General features: G+C 36.4%; 1 protein-coding gene across 4 annotated transcripts in view; it reads left to right on the forward strand.

Moving 5' to 3' along the window:
• LOC108703350 (pro-neuregulin-3, membrane-bound isoform-like) overlaps positions 1–18,634 on the forward strand; it is a 500,441-nt gene that overhangs the window by 386,319 nt on the left and 95,488 nt on the right. For 2 of the 4 annotated variants that reach the window (XM_041571157.1, XM_041571154.1), the window contains exon 4: positions 12,218–12,244. The exons of 1 other annotated variant lie outside the window; for it this stretch is intronic. In XM_041571157.1, coding sequence (XP_041427091.1) covers positions 12,218–12,244 — 27 coding nt within the window. The remainder of the gene's footprint in view (positions 1–12,217; positions 12,245–18,634) is intronic. One more of the 4 variants, XM_041571155.1, reaches the window with a different exon arrangement.

Raw genomic sequence — 18,634 nt, forward strand, 5'->3', positions numbered from 1 at the left:
ATTTTAATAATTAGACATGGAAAATTAAATATAAGTTTATTAAATTGAATGACAGTTCTTTAACCTTGAAAAAGTGCTAACAGCATATCAGTCAAGACTTGACTAAATATGTATTTGTACTTTGTTGAATACTGATTCATACATAGAAAAAAAAAAATATGATGTGGAACTTGGGAACTAATCAATATTTTACATAGCATAAGCAAATGTCTTGTTTTTTTTAGGGAAATAATCATTGATAATGCTTTAATAAAAACAGAAGATAAAATAAAATATAGGTTGCAAAGCCTTGTTTAGATTTCCAAGTGTATCTGTTCTTGTTCCCTGTGCCCAGTCAAACTTGCATAACTATTGCATCTTGGCTTTTGTACTAATTCTACCGTTCTACCTTTTTGGCTTTTAGGAACAATATAAACAAAAAATATTATCACAAATGAGTAGTCAAATGTTCTTGTATGAGTCAGTCTGTTTTATAAAATATCGTATAGGAACTCAGAACATCTGTAATTAGTGATGGGTGAATTTGTCCCATTTCGGTTTGCTCAAAAATTTGCGAATTTCCCGTGAAATTAGTAAAACGGCAAGAAATTTGCGAAACACTACTGGCGTCTCATTTTGGAGCGAGAATTTGCCACAAATTCAAACATGGCGAATAAATTCACCCATCACTATTTATAATTACATATGTCAGAGCTTAAATGTAAAAACCCCCCACAGATTTTGCATTCTAAATACAAAAGTCTCGTGTTTTAAGTCTTAGAACCATATATGTTTTTTTCAAAAAATACCCTAATTTCTTAATTGATTTTAATATCTGCTTTTAAGATATTACCAATATTAAAATATATAGCCACACGTGAGATTAAAGGACTCTAGCAAAAAAGTTGTAATAGTATTTGCTCAACAACCTTGGCAATCTTATTGGAAATTAATAGGATCTTTCAAGCGTGAGGGACTTTGAGGCCGATATTCATCAAATATAAATAGCTGTTTTTACACCTGTTGTTAATATTGATGAGAGTCTGCACAAAAGAAAACAAAAATAGATGAAATTAATAAATATTTGTGAATGTCTCTTTGCTAAATAGATAAATAGCTGGTAAAATCAGCAAAAGTATATTCTTAGCACAATATGGAGCAACATTGCATTCATCACTATTATATTATTAATATTGTGTTATTATAAAGAAAGAAAGAAAGAAAGAAAGAAAGAAAGAAAGAAAGAAAGAAAGAAAGTGTGTACAAAGAAGCAACAAATACCACACTCACACTTAAACAAAAACTTGACCAAACTCCCAAGCCTGAATCCCCTTAATTTACCAATAATTATTCTCAATAAAATTGGTGTGAGAAAAAGTCACAACAATTTGAATAGTGCAAATTTTTGTGACATTCAAATTGTAGAACTCAAATGTATTGGATTGTTTATGGAAAACCAGCAAATAGCCAAAATCATCAAGAATCCTAAAGGTACTGTAAATGTTCCAGTTTTTAAAGGGTCCATCTGCCTTTGACTTCTATGATTTCAATATGTTTTTTGGAGAGTTTTCAGATTCGGATTTTTAGCAGCTTCAGAGCCTAATAAATCTTGAAAAAATTTTGAATTTTTTTTAAGATTCCTCTTTTAAAAATTCAACCAGAAAAATGTGACGTTTATAAATAGGTTTATAAATAGGACCCTTAGGGGCAAATTCATCAAGGGTCGAATATCGAGGGTTAATTAAACCTCGATATTCGACTGGGAATGAAAATCGTTCGACTTCGAATATCGAAGTCGAAGGATTTTGCGCAAATACTTCGATCGAACGATCGAAGGAATAATCGTTCGATTGAACGATTAAATCCTTCGAATTCGAAGGATTTTAATCCAACGATCGAAGGATTATTCTTCGACCAAAAAAAGTTAGGCAAGCCTATGGGGACCTTCCCCATAGGCTAACATTGGGTTCGGTAGCTTTTAGGTGGTGAACTAGGGGGTTGAAGTTTTTTCTTAAAGAGACAGTGCTTCGACTATCGAATGGTCGAATAGTCAACGATTTTTAGTTCGAATCCTTCGATTCGAAGTCGAAGTCGTAGTCGAAGGTCGAAGTAGCCCATTCGAAATTCGAAGTTTTTTTTCTTCTATTCCTTCACTCGAAGTTAATGAATTGGCCCCTTAGAGTCACTGATTTTCATAAACTAACAAAGAAATTCCAAAGTTTCAATCACGTCATTATGATTTTCCTCAGGGAAAAACAAGGGCGCAGATTTACATAGAACATATCTGAAGCAGCAGATATGTTATCACTCGTTAATCTAAGAGAATACATTGTATGCCACATTTGTGTCTAATTCAAAAGGGGAACTATAACTCTCACCTTACATTACTTAAGCAATATAACATCATTCAAAATTCCATTAGTGCTAAGGAACATTTAAATAACTGATTCCATATGCCCACTGGCCAGGGAATAACTTCACTTATACAAAAAGCAACTGTATATCAAAAAAAGCATAAACAACAAAGATTCCCTTAGTAAATATGATAGCTCATATACACATACACTACCAAATATTTCATCCAAGTGTTATATACCCACTCGCTCAGCACAGCCATACCAAGTATTATTCCAAAAGTGAATAAATTATGGCGTAACCATAATTAGTGATAAAATATATATTATAATGTGATAAAACACAAAACAAAATAAAAATATAAACTTAATAATAACATACTCTAAAAACAATCCACATATAAATCTGTTCAGGAGTACCCTCCACTAGAAAGTCCACATGGAGTCCTACAATCAATATAAATATAAGTAGAGTCCATCTCTTTGAACCCCATCCATCTATTACACTGGCATCCATTATAATCCAGTTAATTATAGCAAGTAGTGTATCTTCAATAACACAATAATCCTACAGTCTCGGCAATCATCATAATCCAAATCCATTGTAGTCCAACTGATTACAACAAAAGATACATCCTACAAATGACAGTCCAGCAATATCCAAAATCATAAAAAGCAGGCTAAAGAATACATCTAGTTTAACCTTTTAGGGGCTATTGTGTCCAAAGCATCTATTTGGCCTCTCTTTGCAGTAAAAGTTTAGCTCTATCCTCACCTCAATACTGGTGGGATATGATCAATTAATACTGCTCTCAGAGATGGCAATAAGTGTTTATATGTCAGAAAGTGTCTGGCCAGTGGGATTTCAGTTTTACCTGCTGACAGCGCCAGGCATATTGAAGACCTATGGTTGTTCATCCAAATGTGGAAAGGGGTTACACACTTTCCCAAGTAATATAAACCACATGGACAAACAATGCAACATATCACATGGTCTGATGTGCAGGTTAATCTGTGACAAATCTGGAGTTCTCTTACCATTATGGGGATGGGGGAAAGTACCACCTGTCAATAGACATCCACAAGTACGAATTGTGTGAATTTCATAAGTCCAAGATGCCCTTCTTAGGGAATATCATTTCCTCTTCCGGCTTCGAGATAGATCTTGCCAAAGTCTCTGCAGTCACAGATTGGCCGCCACCTGTCCGGTTAAAAGCTATACAATGCTTTCTGGGCTTTGCAAACTTTTATCGAAGGTTCATTAGAGGTTTCTCTCAAATCATAGCTCCTATCTCCGCACTCACACATAAGGATGCCAATTCACCTTGGACCCCAGAGGCTCAAAAGGCGTTTGAGTCTTTGAGGGTGGATTTTGCTTCAGCTCCCGTGTTGGTTCACCCTGAGACCTCTCGACCATTTATTCTTGAAGTAGATGTCTCCGATTCTGGTGTGGGTGCCATTTTATCACAACGTATTGATTTACAAGGTCCACTTCATCCCTGTGCCTTCTTTTCTCTGAAATTCTCCCCTGCAGAAAGAAATTATGACGTCGGCAATCGAGAATTACTAGCCATTAAGATGGCTTTGGAGGAATGGTGTCATCTACTAGAAGGGGCCACTGATCCAATCACCATTCTTTCAGATCATAAGAACTGCGAAAAGGTTAACTCCACTTCAAGCTAGATGGACACTTTTTTTTCCCAGATTCAACTTTATTATTTCCTATAGACCCGGATCTAGGAATGTCAAAGCTGATGCTTTATCCAGATCAGTCTCTTTGGGGAGGTTCCCATGATCCCTCCCTGCCCTATTATCCCTCCTGAACTAGTGGTAGCTCCAGTATCCTTGGTACAGCCTATTTCCAAAGAAGTTCCAGCATGTAGTGATGGGCGAATTTATTCGCCCGGCGCGAATTCGCAGTGAATTTGTGCGATTCGCCTCCAGCGAATAAATTCGCGAAACGCCCGCAAAAATTAGCCCGAAAAAATTAGCCTGTCAAAAACGAGATGCCGGCGCCGTTTCGCAAAGTCGCAAATTCGCCCATCACTACCAGCATGCCCTCCTGATAAGACATTCGTTCCTCGGGAGGCTATTCATCAAGTTCTGTCATGGGGGCATTCTTCCAAAATTGCAGTTCATCCAGTTGTCAATGAATCCCTAGACCTTATTGCTAGATATTTTTGGTGGCCGTCTTTCTCAAGAAGGACATCTCTCTGTTTGTCGAGGCCTGCTCCATTTATGCCCAGCAGAAGATTCTATTCTCTTCCTTTTGGTCTCTTACAACCATTACCTGTTCCAAGTGCACCCTGGACTGACATTTCAATGGATTTCATTGTTGATTTGCCCAAGTCTGCAGATTGCTCCACTAATTTGATAGGTTGATCGGTTTTCCAAAATGGCTCATTTCATTTCCTTGAAAAGACTCCCGTCTGCAGTTTTTCTGGCAAAACTTTTTGTTAAAGAGATTTTTCAACTTCATGGTTTTCCTTCTTCTATTGTTTCAGATCGAGGAGTGCAATTTGTAATTTTGTAAGTTATTGGGCATTAGTCTTAATTTTTCTTCAGCCTACCATCCACAGAGCAATGGTCAAACTGAGAGAACCAATCAAATTCTGGAGCAGTTTCTCCACTGTTTTATCCCTCAAAACCACGATAATTGTGTTGAGCTTCTTCCATGGCCCGAGTTTGCCCACAACAACCTAAGACATGAGGCGGTAGGATGTTCTCCGTTCTTTGGTCTATGGTCGGAATCCTTTGGCTCTTCCTTCTTTGTTGGTCAGAGTAGAAGTCCCTGCTACTGAGGAGCAAGATTTCAAGTCCATTTGGGGCACTGCCCACTAGGCCTTAGTGAAGGCTTCAGTTCTCCAAAAGAAGGCAGCCGACAAGCGTCGCAGACCTGCTCCTCCTTTTGTTCCCGGAGACTCTGTTTGGCTTTCTACAAGAAATATTAAGCTTTGTATACCTTCTCCTAACTGGGTCCTTGATTCATTGGTCCTTTCAAAATCAAGGAAGTTATTAACAAAGTTTGTGTCAAGCTCGAGCTGCCTCCCACCATGAATATCTCCAATTCCTTCCATGTCTCTCTCCTCAAACCTGTGGTCAACAACACATTTTCTTCCATTTGTCCTTCCCCTTCTCCTATCCTGGTTGATGGGTATCAAGAATTTGAGGTCCAGGAGATAGACTTTCACAAATTTCGGGGTAATATTCAATACCTCATTGAAAGGGATTTAGTCCAGAGGAAAGGTCTTAGGTTCCTGCCAAAGACACTCATGCTCCTCGGTTGGTAAACCTGTTTCATAAAATTTTTTATAAGAGGCCCTGGGTGCCCCCAGTGGGTGCTCCTGAGAGGGGGTACTGTAAGGCACCCCGGTAGACCAATCGCGCACTCTTACCCTTAGACGCGCTGGTCCCCGGGTGCCTCTAGCCGCAAATAGCCAAAGATGCGCAGGCGCGATGACGTCATCGGCGCACAGGAGCAATGACGCTGTGCCAGGACGTCGGTGGACACGCTGATGTCACGATTGGCGCCAAATTCGAATTTAAAAGGCTCCTTTTGTTTGTTTTCCTTGCCCAAGCTGGTTCTCAGTTTTCTGACACCGCTCAAGCTATTTTCTCTTGCTTTCTTCAATTGGATTTGACCCGTTGCCTGATTATCTAACTTACTATATTAGAAACATTATTTATTTTGTATCTATTTAACCAGTTTTTTTTTTTACACTGAACAATTCCTTTAAGGATTGGAACTGCACAGCTAACGGAACATATGATATTCAATGTTTATTGTTACCTAAGCACAGTATATATAATAATCTTTCTTACTGTTAAACATAATTTTGTAAAAATTTATAGCCTTATTTTTTTTAACTCTAAATTAGGCAGGATGTCAAAGAGACCTTAACTCTTTGGCTGCCATTTTAACTGTTTGGGTCCTTATAAAGAGTGTTTCCTGCTCCCTCCCAAACCGCAGAGAAATCACTTTGTAGGACAACCAGGTTCTCCTGTACTGTAACATCAAAAGCAGAGCATGTTTGATGGCCACTATGTTTGGCCATGTCTGTTTTTGTTTTTGGCATCTTGACCCTGATTGACAAGAAAGCAGAGGAACAAATGTATCCTGGCTTCTATCCATGCTTTCAGTCAGCATCAGTTACCATAAATAAATGTAGGTTATAGTGTATGTATGGTTATATATAAAGGAGCAAAACATTACCAGTGATGTTGCACATAGCAACCAATCAAATATTTGCTTTTGTTTTGTTTTGTTGTTTGTTTTGTTTTTGTTTTGTTGAAATCTAATTGCTGGTTGGTTGCTATGGGCAACATCACTTGTGATATTTCTCTACACTTTTTACACAGCATGATAAATAGACCCCTAACTGTACAGAGCTGGATGTGTGGGATTTTTTGAAATAAAAAGTTTGCCAGGTTTTTATTGCCAGGCTTGTAATTCTTAGAAAGAACAATCCAGTGCAAAAAATGCCTCTCCATTTTTTATAATGATTTAGCTGAGTTGAACTACAATGTTAGTAAATCTGCCCCCACAGTTTCAGTACTTTAAATTTAAGAAAACAAAATCTCAGAATTTTATATTTTGGTACTCTTAATAACTCCAAAATAAATGGTGTCAGATATATGTCAGATATTTACAGTTACTAAATAATTCAGATTTATTTGTGTAAACTCAAAAATAAATTTAAACATACACAAGTTTATTTATTCAGATAAAGTTGGCCTGGAATATAGTATGTATATGGATAGATAACCGACTAATGAGGTTTAATGTTGATAAATGTAAGGTTATTAAATTTGGAAAAAATAATATAAATGGCAGTGTGTTCGGAGTTACCTTAACTGAGAAGGATGTAGGGGTTTTTGTAGATAACAAGTTTTCTTATTCCGGGCAGTGTCATTCTGTGGCCACTAAAGCAAATAAAGTTCTGTCTTGCATAAAAAATGGTATAAATTCAAGGGATGAAAACATAATTTTGCCTCTTTATAGGTCCCTGGTAAGGCCTCAGAGGCAGCCATCAGGGGGGGGACAGGGTGAGAGTTGTAGGGGGCCCCGAGGGTAAGGGGGCCTGGCCACGCCGCACTTTCTTGATTATCCCCCCCCCCCTGCTTTCTGAGAGCTGCTGATTTCGGGAAGGCAGGGTGGGAGCACAGGGGGAGGTATCTTCTGTCCATTACTTCCCCTTATTGGTCAATGAGTTTAAGTCCTGGTTGAGCTGCTCAGGGATTGGATAGCTGAGGTTTGAACTTCTCCTCCAACTCATCCAATCACCATGCAGCTTTACCAGGACTTGAAATTCTGTGACCAATAAGGGAAGAAAATGCTGTCACTGGAAGAAGATCTGTGCTCCCCTCCTCCCTTCTGTAGTTGGCAGCTCACTGACAGCACGTGGGCCACACTAATGAAGTAAGTGTGACATGGCAGGGCCCCCCAAAACCTTTGTGGACCCTCTTGTGTGGTGGGGCCCTGGGCACCACATTTGTTTAAACTTCTGGGGGTGCAAGTTTTTTAACATGAACGTTTAAGGGGGGCCCTGGCCACCAATTTTCTTATAACGTGTTGGAGGGCCTGGCCACCAATTTTTTTCCCCATGTGGGGTCCTAGCCACCAATTTTTTTCAATGGGGGGGGGGCCCTGACCACCAATATTTTTTTTATTAACATTAACCACCAATTTTTTTTTTTTTTTAGTGTGTGGTGGGGGGTGGACCTGTGGGGTAGGGAGGTTGGACCTTTAGGTGGGGCTTGTGGTGGGCACAGCCCAGGGGGCCCAGGAAATTTTTTTGTATGGGGCCCTGGGATTTCTGATGGCGGCCCTGAGGCCTCATCTGGAGTATGCAGTGCAGTTTTGGACTCCAATCCTTAAGAGGGATATAAAAGTGCTGAAGAGTGCAGAGATGTGCAACTAAACTGGTTAGTGGAATGGAAGACAAATTATGAGGGTAGAAAATTGGGGTTGTTGGGAAAAAAAGGTGCTTGCGAGCGGTCGTGATTACACTTTACAAGTACATTAGAGGACATTATAGACAAATAGAAGGGGACTTTTTTCAGTATCAAAGCAGCGTCGTTAGTTCTTCACAGTGAGGACAGTGAGGTTGTGGAATGCCCTTCTGGATGTTGTTGTGATGGCTGATTCTGTCAATGCTTTTAAGAGTGGCTTGGATCATTTCTTGGACAAGTATAACATCCAAGGCTATGTGATTCTAAAATCTTTAGTTAGTATAGCTATGGGTATATATATTTTATGTGAGTGTATAGAAGGGCCAGGGTCAGTGTGTGTAAGTATGGATGCTAGGTTTCATTTGGAGTTGTTGAACTTGATGGACTTTGGTCCTTTTTTCAAGCCAATTTATTTATTTATTTACTTTTGCATATACCGTAAAAGCATAGATTAGAAGCCAGAGTGACAGCAACACAGAGATTTTTTTCAGTTTGTATATATTGTAGATATGTGTATCTGTTTATCTATCTGTCCTGGCATGGTGTGCATTTGTATGCATGTACAGTATAAACCTATAAAAACAGACTGTACACAAGCTTCTTTGAGTTTCAGCACAGTTGTAAAATTCTTATTTGATGGTCAGGAAAATTTCCTGATAAGCAGGAAAAATGTTTAGTGCATTAACACATTTATTACAGCAGGTATATGTGTCAATTCAGTACAAATACTTTATGAGAGCTCAGCAGTAATGATGAGCTGTAACGACCATGTAAATCAATATACTCCAACAATTTCATTGGGGAAATAAATCAATTATTTGTCATTTTTTCAAAGCTGGAACAAATCAGACCAGCATAAAAGGGCATTTTTAACAAGATGTTTTTTGTATTTTTACCAATTGGGAAAAATTTTTATCAATCAGTAGGGATGTAGCGAACTGTTCTGCGGCGAACTTGTTCGCGCGAACATCGGCTGTTCGCGTCCGCCGCAAGTTCGCGAACGTCGCGCGACGTTCGCCAATAGGCGTTCGCGTCAAAATCGTTCGACCATTCGACCATTCGGTCGCTAAAATCGAACGATTTTCGTTCCATTCGAACGAAAATCGTTCGATCGAACGATTAAAAATCCTTCGATCGTTCGAATCGAACGATTTTCGGATGTTCGAAGTTCGCGAACTGTTCGCGAACTGTTCGCATTTTTTGCTGGTGTTCGCGAACGGCGTTCGCGAACACATACTCGGCGGTTCGCTACATCCCTATCAATCAGCCCATAAGCTTTTTCTTAGACTGCTTAACATTTATGAAGCTTATGTATAAATAAAAAGAAAGTGAATTCCTTGTCAAGTCACTGCTTAATGATAATTTACTTTAAAATTCCCCATTCATTTTTTCCCTAGATTCAATCATTTTAAATGGAATACTTAAGTAGTAAAGTAGTATTTGAACAATTATTATGGTATTTGACTGAATGTTGTCTTCTTACCATCCATTAAATCTATCCTGTTCTAATGTGGCTTTTTCATATTTAATTTGCCAAGCAATTGGTGTAGAATTTAAATTAGGATCACATATCTTTTGTAAAGGAAACAAACTTTTGAGTGGAAAAAAGTAAATGACCATCCTTGTTTCCTAATGCTTTGATTTGTATGCAATTTAATTTTTTTTATTTGATGATGAAACAGAACTTTGTGAGCTGAAGTACTTTTTATTTTACTTGTTCACAAATAAAATGATCTAGTCATCTAAAAAGCATAGATTAGAAGCCAGTGTGTCAACAACACAGTAAATGGGCCCCATAGTGAATACATAAATAAAATGATCTAGTCATCTAAAAAGCATAGATTAGAAGCCAGTGTGACAAAATGGGCCTCATAATGTATATATAAATAACTGTTTAACCAAGTGTTGTCACAAATTTCACAATTTTTTTTGTGGCTCATGGAAAAATTCACAATTTGATTGTTAGTAAATGGGTCACATAGGGTATATAAATAAACTGCTTAACTAACAATCAAATTGTGAATTCCATGAGCCACAAAAAAATTGTGCTTTTCCTATATAAATCTCCAGAAATATGAGATTTATTAAGTGAAAAAAAAACACAAAGGCTTTAATGCCAAACTTTAATGCCAAAGTTGTTGAAGTGCTGCAGAAGTCAATGTGAGGTTCTCTGATCCTATTGGACCATTGTTGGACCATTTTTAAACCAATCAGAATTTTAGAGGTTGTCAGTAATGATTTGTTATAAAAACTTGAGGTTTTAGACTTGTTTTTTTTCCGGATGCTCCAGTTTATTTTTAATAAATTCAATGACAATAATGAATTTAGAATTTGTGAGTTTAGTTGTGGTTTCAAAAACCTAAAATCCAAATTTTAATGAATAAGCCTCTAAGGTGATTATCAACATTTGTATTTTTTTTCAACATTTCTATTTTTTGAGCTAAAAAATAATTTCAATAATGGTTTAAAAAGACAAATGTTATATATACAGTATATATATATATATATATATATATATATATATATATATATATATATATATATATATATATATATATATATATATATATATATATATATATATACATATACATATATATATATATACATATATATATATATATACATATATATATATATATACATATATATATATATATACCAAGTCCAAAGGTGCACTCCATTGACTTTGTAGCAGCCTGGGTGCCAGCACAGAGATACTAGATATTTGCAAGAAGAGCGACACAGGATTTTCTTTGCAGTCAAAGTTGTGTTTTAAAACACAACTTTGACTGCAAAGAAAATCCTGTGAGTGTCGTTCTTCTTGCAAATATATATATATATATATATATATATATATATATATATATATATATATATATATATATATATATATATATATATATATATATATATATATATATATATATATAAAATGATAAAACATGAAAATATGTGAGGTCATGTGAGGTCATATAGAAAAGTCAATGGGAGCTGGGAACTATTTATTCAATTTGAGTTTTTATAATTTTTTTAGCTTGACCAAATAAAAATATAAAGTTTAAATTGTGAGTTTTTTCAAATTAGAAAAAAACTAATATTATACAAAATTGGTTTTTGACAAATTACTTCTGTTTATAAAAATTAAAAAAGTAATATATGTCTAGTTTTCATAAACACACTAATAAAGTATTAAAACCAGAAATCTACGGAAGATAAGGAAAAGGAAGCAACACATCATGATTTTTCCACTTTCTACTACTTGGATGAGCTGGAAACCCCAATCCTGAAGCAACATAATAGGTGTTTACTTTGCTTATGCAGTAAATTAATGTTAATACAATGCAGTGCAGAAATCACCTTTGTCTCTGTCAGCAATGCTCGGCTTGAAACTTCCCATATTGTTGCTGATTAGTATAAATGCACCCTGCAAATGTTATTATAGCGGTTATTATAACGGTTTATTACTTCTCTGCATGATGCATTTCTTTCTTTTTCTAGGAACTTTTTTTGGAAATGTACAAGTGTAAATAAATATCTACTGTAAATGGAAACCTAAGAACAAAAATGTGTATAAATATGAAGACCGTGCAACATATATTGCACATATAACTATCATATTAGGCACAAGGTGCAGTGCTTAGCACTAAAAGCACAAAGGAAACCATATACATCCATGACAGACAGTATTTTATTTGATTACTGTGTTAGTGTGATTTGTTTTTAATACAGCTTTTTTTTTCAAGGGGAAGGCTTGTTAGACGTCATGAGGCATCTCTCTGCAAAAATATTTTTTTATTGAATTGTGTTCTCTACAGTTTATGTGGTAACTTATATGTGTCTAATAAAATAAATGTATTTTTTACAACTATCTAATGAATGTTTCCCTCTTTTCTTTGTTTCTCCCTTTTTAACATGCTTACCTAATGCAGCAGACCATTTAGGAATTGAATTTATGGGTAAGATAATTCTTAAAGTAACTTATCTTTTACATGATCTGCAATGTCATAAAAAAAGATTTAACAAAAAAGATGATTTGTGCACTTGTCTTTTGCAGAATTTGCAACCTTACAGGTCAAAATACAATCTTAATAGATACGTTTATCCATTAGATTATGAGAATAAAAACTTTTCATCCATATTTCAGCAACATACAATATAATGTATAATTATTTCTACATAGTTCTGTTACATTACAAACAAAAGGTTTGTAACCATCTCACCCCCAACACTAAACAATTATTTAAAGCTGGCTGCAAAGAGTTTTTATTATTATTGTCAGTGTGCAGAGCTGACAAAAACACATACACTGGATTTTGTGTATGAAAAAAGGAAGATAATAGTAACCTTTAAATCATATGTCAAAAAAAAAATCAACAGACTCTGCTCAACCTCAAATAAATCAAAGTGAGAACAAAAGGCCAAACAATTTATGTAGTGAAATGCATAATAAAAGCCAAGTTCATACAATTTTGGGTATGTACCTGTATATGCTAGCTAGACAATTCAATATATCGTGAATAATGTTTGGTTTGTTGGTCGAATGGGGTTGAAAATGTAATTTGCCATTGCATTATGTCAGCTAGTGCAATCTTTGCTCATTGGTAGATGAGGAAGTAAATAGGATTTGGAACTCTTCTTTTCCTGCAGTTATGATCATTCTGACTTACTGTCCAATAGAACAAAGCAATAGCAAGGTAGTCATACTCTGCCCACTTGTACAATATACATGCATTTGAATCATCTACAGATTAAATCCTTAGGTCCCAATGTCTGAGCTGTTTACGCATTAACCATGTAGAATTGTCTTTCGTTTGCATTAGAATCATTAAGAGAATGTCTCTAAACAAACACAGTTCTGATTTTGCAGCAAATCTCACAAAATTGCAGCAATGTAGTAGCACAATTTTGTGCAATTTAGAAAAAAAATATCACCACTGCCACCTGACGAGATTAGTTTATATGAGAACTGTACCTACAGCATTTAACCAGGATGAAAATGAAGGTCCATTGTCCATTTTGTGGCAGTTGCAATTTATCAAGTTGTTTAAAAATGAATGGGATTTGTGGCTTTTCCTGCAATTTGTCACTGCCTCTTAAGGTAATCGGGGTCAACTTAATTGAGATTTTTCATAAACACTCACATATTGCACAACGTATCACAGGTCATTTGCCGCTAGTATCAGTTCAATAGGGACTGTGCTAAACATATTTGTCCTATAGTTTTAATTATGAAAAATCTATATTTATCATTTTTATTTGTTGAGCTAAATAGGGCAAGCATAGAACTTGAAGCTACTCCATAGTTGGCCCTTGCATGGTAAATAATTAGCTTACTAGGTATAGATAATCCCACTGCATGATACTGCTGACACATCAGTCATAACAAATGGTGAGGTGGAGGTATTAATTATAATTATCTAGCTTGCAAGGACCAAACATGGAGCAGCGTCAGTTTCTCTTTTTGCCCAGTCAGCTAAAGAAAGAGCAAAAAAACAGGAAATGGGTATGTTCAGCACATGCCCTGTTAACTGAACAAATATATATACTGCCCTTTTAATGACTGGCTATAACTGGGGATATGGCCCTCACAAACACTTGATTGCAACAAAGCAGAAGCATACTACAAGCAAAAAATGACTAACATTGCTAATGTAGCACAAAGAAAAATATATTAGAAAAAAAACATGTTAGACATGTAATGCATCCTCTCAAAAAATTGACTACACGGGTAAAGTATCACTTGGACATGAGTGCTTCTCATCTTACAGCTGCTTATAGAGATAAATGTGCAAAGATTAGCAATAAAAATATTTTCTACAGTTAATCCCATATCATTAACTCCACGGTCTCCATGAATTTACATTCACTATAGCTTCTTCATTGTATATTCATTGCTTATAACAGGGAATAATAACATATAATATGTTTTGCATTTGTTAAGGTTTAAAAAGGTAATAACACATGTATTATAGTATACACTGCAGGAAAGAAAACAAAACTCCAAGATATTAAACTGCCCAGTTACAGACTGCCCACAGAAATCTGTTTAAGTCATGCAGTGATTTTGCACTCCTTAAAATGTACTTGCCCTATGGTGAGTATCAATGCAACCAGATGAGAACATTTTTAAACAAATACCCAAAATAATTTCCTCTTTTAATAATTGCAGCCTATAATTACTTCTGTTTCCTAAGGACTTGCTGGAAATCACTTATTTTTCACTTATTTTTTTTTTATATATAAAAACCTCAAAGAGATTGCTTGATGTATATGGTTTCCCCATAATACAAAAAGATTTTACTGAGGCAGTGCTGATTCTAAATTAAAGAGATACTGACATCAGAAAATAACATTTTTTATTATCTATCATAACATTGTCTTTGACATATAGGTCATTTTTAATGAAAATAAATTTTTTTAGTGTCAGTATCACTTTAATGAATTATCTGTCCTGTTGGCGGGCGTGAACACATCTTATTTTGTAGCTATAGTTTTTCAATTAGTGAATTATATATATTATATTATAGCTTGAAGATAAGCTTCTTAGAGCTAGAACCAGTGTGATTAGCCAAACTATGAGATTTGTGTGAAAGAGGAATTGTTGGAATTTTTTTTATATATTTTATATATAAAATGTTTACTTTAATTGATTTTAATAACTTCGGCATACTGGATATGATGTCACTGACATAAGTCTTAGGAGGATGTAGCTTCATTGTATCAGTTCTCCAGGTCTAAGATGGCGAAGGAAGCTCTGGCGAAAGAGGTAACGTTCTATAAAATTCTCACTTTAGTGAATTTGCGGAGTAACGATTGTTCGCATGAGCAAAAATTCACCTGGCGCAAAATGGTGCTAGCGATGATCTCTTTCTCTAGCAAAATTACCTCTTTGCCTGTTAGTAAATCAGCGATATCCCTGAGGATGGTATTTCTGGCAAGTTTTCGCTAGCAACACCCACTTCACTCTTTAGCAAATCTGCCCCCCCATTTTCATTGCACAGCGAGATGTTGCTATACTTCCCATGTTATATTTATATCAAGAAAAAATTGCCCAAGGGTACTAGATATTCGTAGAAGTTGCACTTTGGACCAGTATACATTTTCCAGCTATCTGCATTTCTATGGGCCAGAATAACTCCTACTATCTTAATAAAAACATTAATCAGAAAGATTTAAATGATTTAAATTGCAGAGTTTAAATATGGTTTTGGTAAAGTTTTGTAAAAAATAAATCCAATGAAGCATCTATCATAATATTAGTGATGAGCTAGTTTGCTTTACCAACAAACAAATATTTGTAAAGCCACAGGAACATATGTGCAACAGCAAAAATGTGTGTAACTCCTTAAAATCTATTGCCAATTTTTTTCACACACATTATAATCAGTGGGTGTTTTTGTGGTGACTTTATTTCCTGAAAAAAGCATTAGAGTCAATGAGCACTTTGCCCCTGGAAAAATACATTTTATTCATATTTACCAATACATCTTCTTGTTTTTAAAAATACAGTGTCCAGTTTAGGGGGGTGACAGAGACACTGTGCTCCTCAAAAGAGAGTCCAAGTGGATCTTCAAACTATGTACTGTAGCTCCTCAGGGGCCTAAATGAGACATTGTCATTGGGCTGTTTTGTTTAACTTTTATTAGCAATGCTTTATTATCAAAAGATCCTCCGATAATGTATAACACCACACTATAATTATTCCTAACAGAATTTACTCTCTGAGCAACATTTTGTACCACTTTTGTCTCACCTCAGTGTTACTTTTGATTACCTCTCCACTGTAACTACATACTAGTCACGTTGCTTTGCAGGCACAGCCAGCCACAGTCCACTTTAATCCACTTTATTCATTACTGTTTGATTACCGTTTTAACCCCTCCTTGGACACAGGGTAGCAGGGGTAACTGTTGTAACCAATGGGTGATCGGTAAGTGCTAGTCTACCTCTGGAGGTCGAAATTCAGGGATCAGAGCACACACACACACACACACACTTGAACCCCACGGGCATAATGTAGAACCACGGCTTATACTCACTTTTGGCGTTATTTAGTGCACTATAAAGCACTCATTTGTGTACTGCCCATAATTCCCAGATGAAAGTTCCAAGAAGGAACTGAAACATTGGAACAAATAAACCTTTATTATTTTTTGCATCGTAAACTTTGTTCTTTCGATCATTCCTTGGAGTGCTGTCATTCCTTGGAGTCTGTACATTGCATAAAAATGTGAGTAACTAAAGCCTTTTTTTAACACAATCACTTCATTTCAGGGGCTCAAAAGTAATTGGACCATTGACTTAAATGCTATTTCATGGGCAGGTGTGGACAATTCCTTTGTTATGTCATTATCAATAAAGCAGATAAAAGCCATGGAGTTGATTTGAAGGGGGGTGCTTGTATGTGGAAGATTCTGCTGTAAACAGACAACATGCGGTCAAAGCAGCTCTCCATACTGGTGAAACAAGACATCCTTAAGCTGCAAAAACAGAAAAAACGCATCTGAGAAATTGCTACAATATTAGGAGTGGCAAAACCTATAGTTTATATTGATTTTCACTTGTTCAAGACTAAACTTCAGACAGAAGGGCCCACAAACAAACAGCTGTAGTAAAGACCTGGCAGAGCATTAAAAAGGAGGAAACCAATAATCAGGTGATGTCCATGAGTTCAAGACCTCAGGCTGCCATTGCCAGCAAAGGGTTTACAACCAAGTATTAGAAATGAACATTTATTTTCAGTTTTTTAATTTGTCTTATTACTTTTGAGCCCTATTTTTTTTACAAAAAGTTGTCTGTGTCCAAGGATTTATGGGCCTAACCATAGGTGTCGGAACCAGGTAGGCCACAGGGACTACACCCCCCAAACAAAAAATTTCTCCCAATTTTTATTTATTTAAGAATTTCACTGAACTGCAGCATTGTGACATGCTTTTTGACCGATTCACATCAAAACTGCCACCATTATACTTGTTTTAAGAGGCAGAAGAGCCGATGGTTGTGGTGTTTAAAATAAGCCAATCCCGTTCAGCCTTGCATAACAGAGCCAAAGGTTTTGGTGGATCGCAATAATAGGCTAACACAAAGTGCACTTTATTTGAAAGGCAGTTCTGTGTCTGGCTCGCCTCACATGCTAAAGTTTCTGGCTTGGAGAGGTTATGCGCCTGTGCAGCGATTGAGGTAAGGGGTTTGCTGCCTGCCACTTCCTGCATTTGCCAGCAATGTCACAGTCCCCGCTCACTGGTCTTTACTCCAAACTACCTGGGGAACAGACTGCCAATGGGGAGATCCCTTATGCTGCCTCCGTGCCATGCAGCCTCCTCGTGCCTTGCTCAGGCTCTACCTACTCCTAAACCCTTGCTCTATGAACCTTCTCGCTGGATAAATGGGCTACTTTTTCCCCCATGTACCTCACCCCTCTATTACATCCCAAAGCAGCTTGGCAGCCAGTGCAGCTTTGTCCTCCACCTCCCACCAGGATTCCTCCGCTTTCCCCTTTAAGTCCCTCAGACCTGCCTTGCCATTGTACATGAGAAGTGAAATGAAAACAAAAAAAGCAAGCAAACAAAAAAATACATAAAAACTAGAATTTTCTAGAAGTCCCCCCTTATTTTCTGTATGTTTGTTGTGTCTCTAGGCTTCTGTATTGCTGAGATAAGGTGGGGTGTCCAATCAAGTGGGTCATGTGGGAGCAGCCAGAGTGGTGGTGGTGGTGGTGACCCCTTTTCTTATATGACTTTGAACTAGTGACTGCTCTGCATTCTACTTCTGTTAAACAGCCCACTCCTATGTCTGCAGTAGTATTATGATCATTATTATTATAACTGGAACAAGCTAAAAACATTCTTAATGATGAGGACTAATACCAAAAACTATATACTCTCAGCAGCCTACAAAATGCTAATTTGTATCTATCATTTTAATATGACTGCACAATAAATATATCTATTTTTTTACACTCTAAATATGTATCCTACTTTATATATACTTTCCAGTTTTCAAATGGGGGTCACTGATCCCATCTAAAAAACAAATCCTGTGTAAGGCTACAAATATATTGTTACTTTTTATTACTCATCTTTCTATTCACTCCTCTCCTATGCATATTTGTCTCTAATTCAAATCAATACATGGTTGCTAGGGTAATTTGGGCCCTAGCAACCAGATTGCTGAAATGACAAACTGGAGAGCTGTTGAATAAAAAGCTAAATAACTCAAACCACAAATAATAAAAATGGCAAATTGTCTCAGAATAGCACTCTCCACATCATACTAAGTCAACACCTTTAAACTTTACAATCCCCCAGTGCGAACGCAGATTCCTGGCTGCTGTGCTTTATTACAGA

Source organism: Xenopus laevis, chromosome 7S, assembly GCF_017654675.1.
Source record: "Xenopus laevis strain J_2021 chromosome 7S, Xenopus_laevis_v10.1, whole genome shotgun sequence".
NCBI classification, from domain to species: Eukaryota; Metazoa; Chordata; class Amphibia; order Anura; family Pipidae; genus Xenopus; species Xenopus laevis.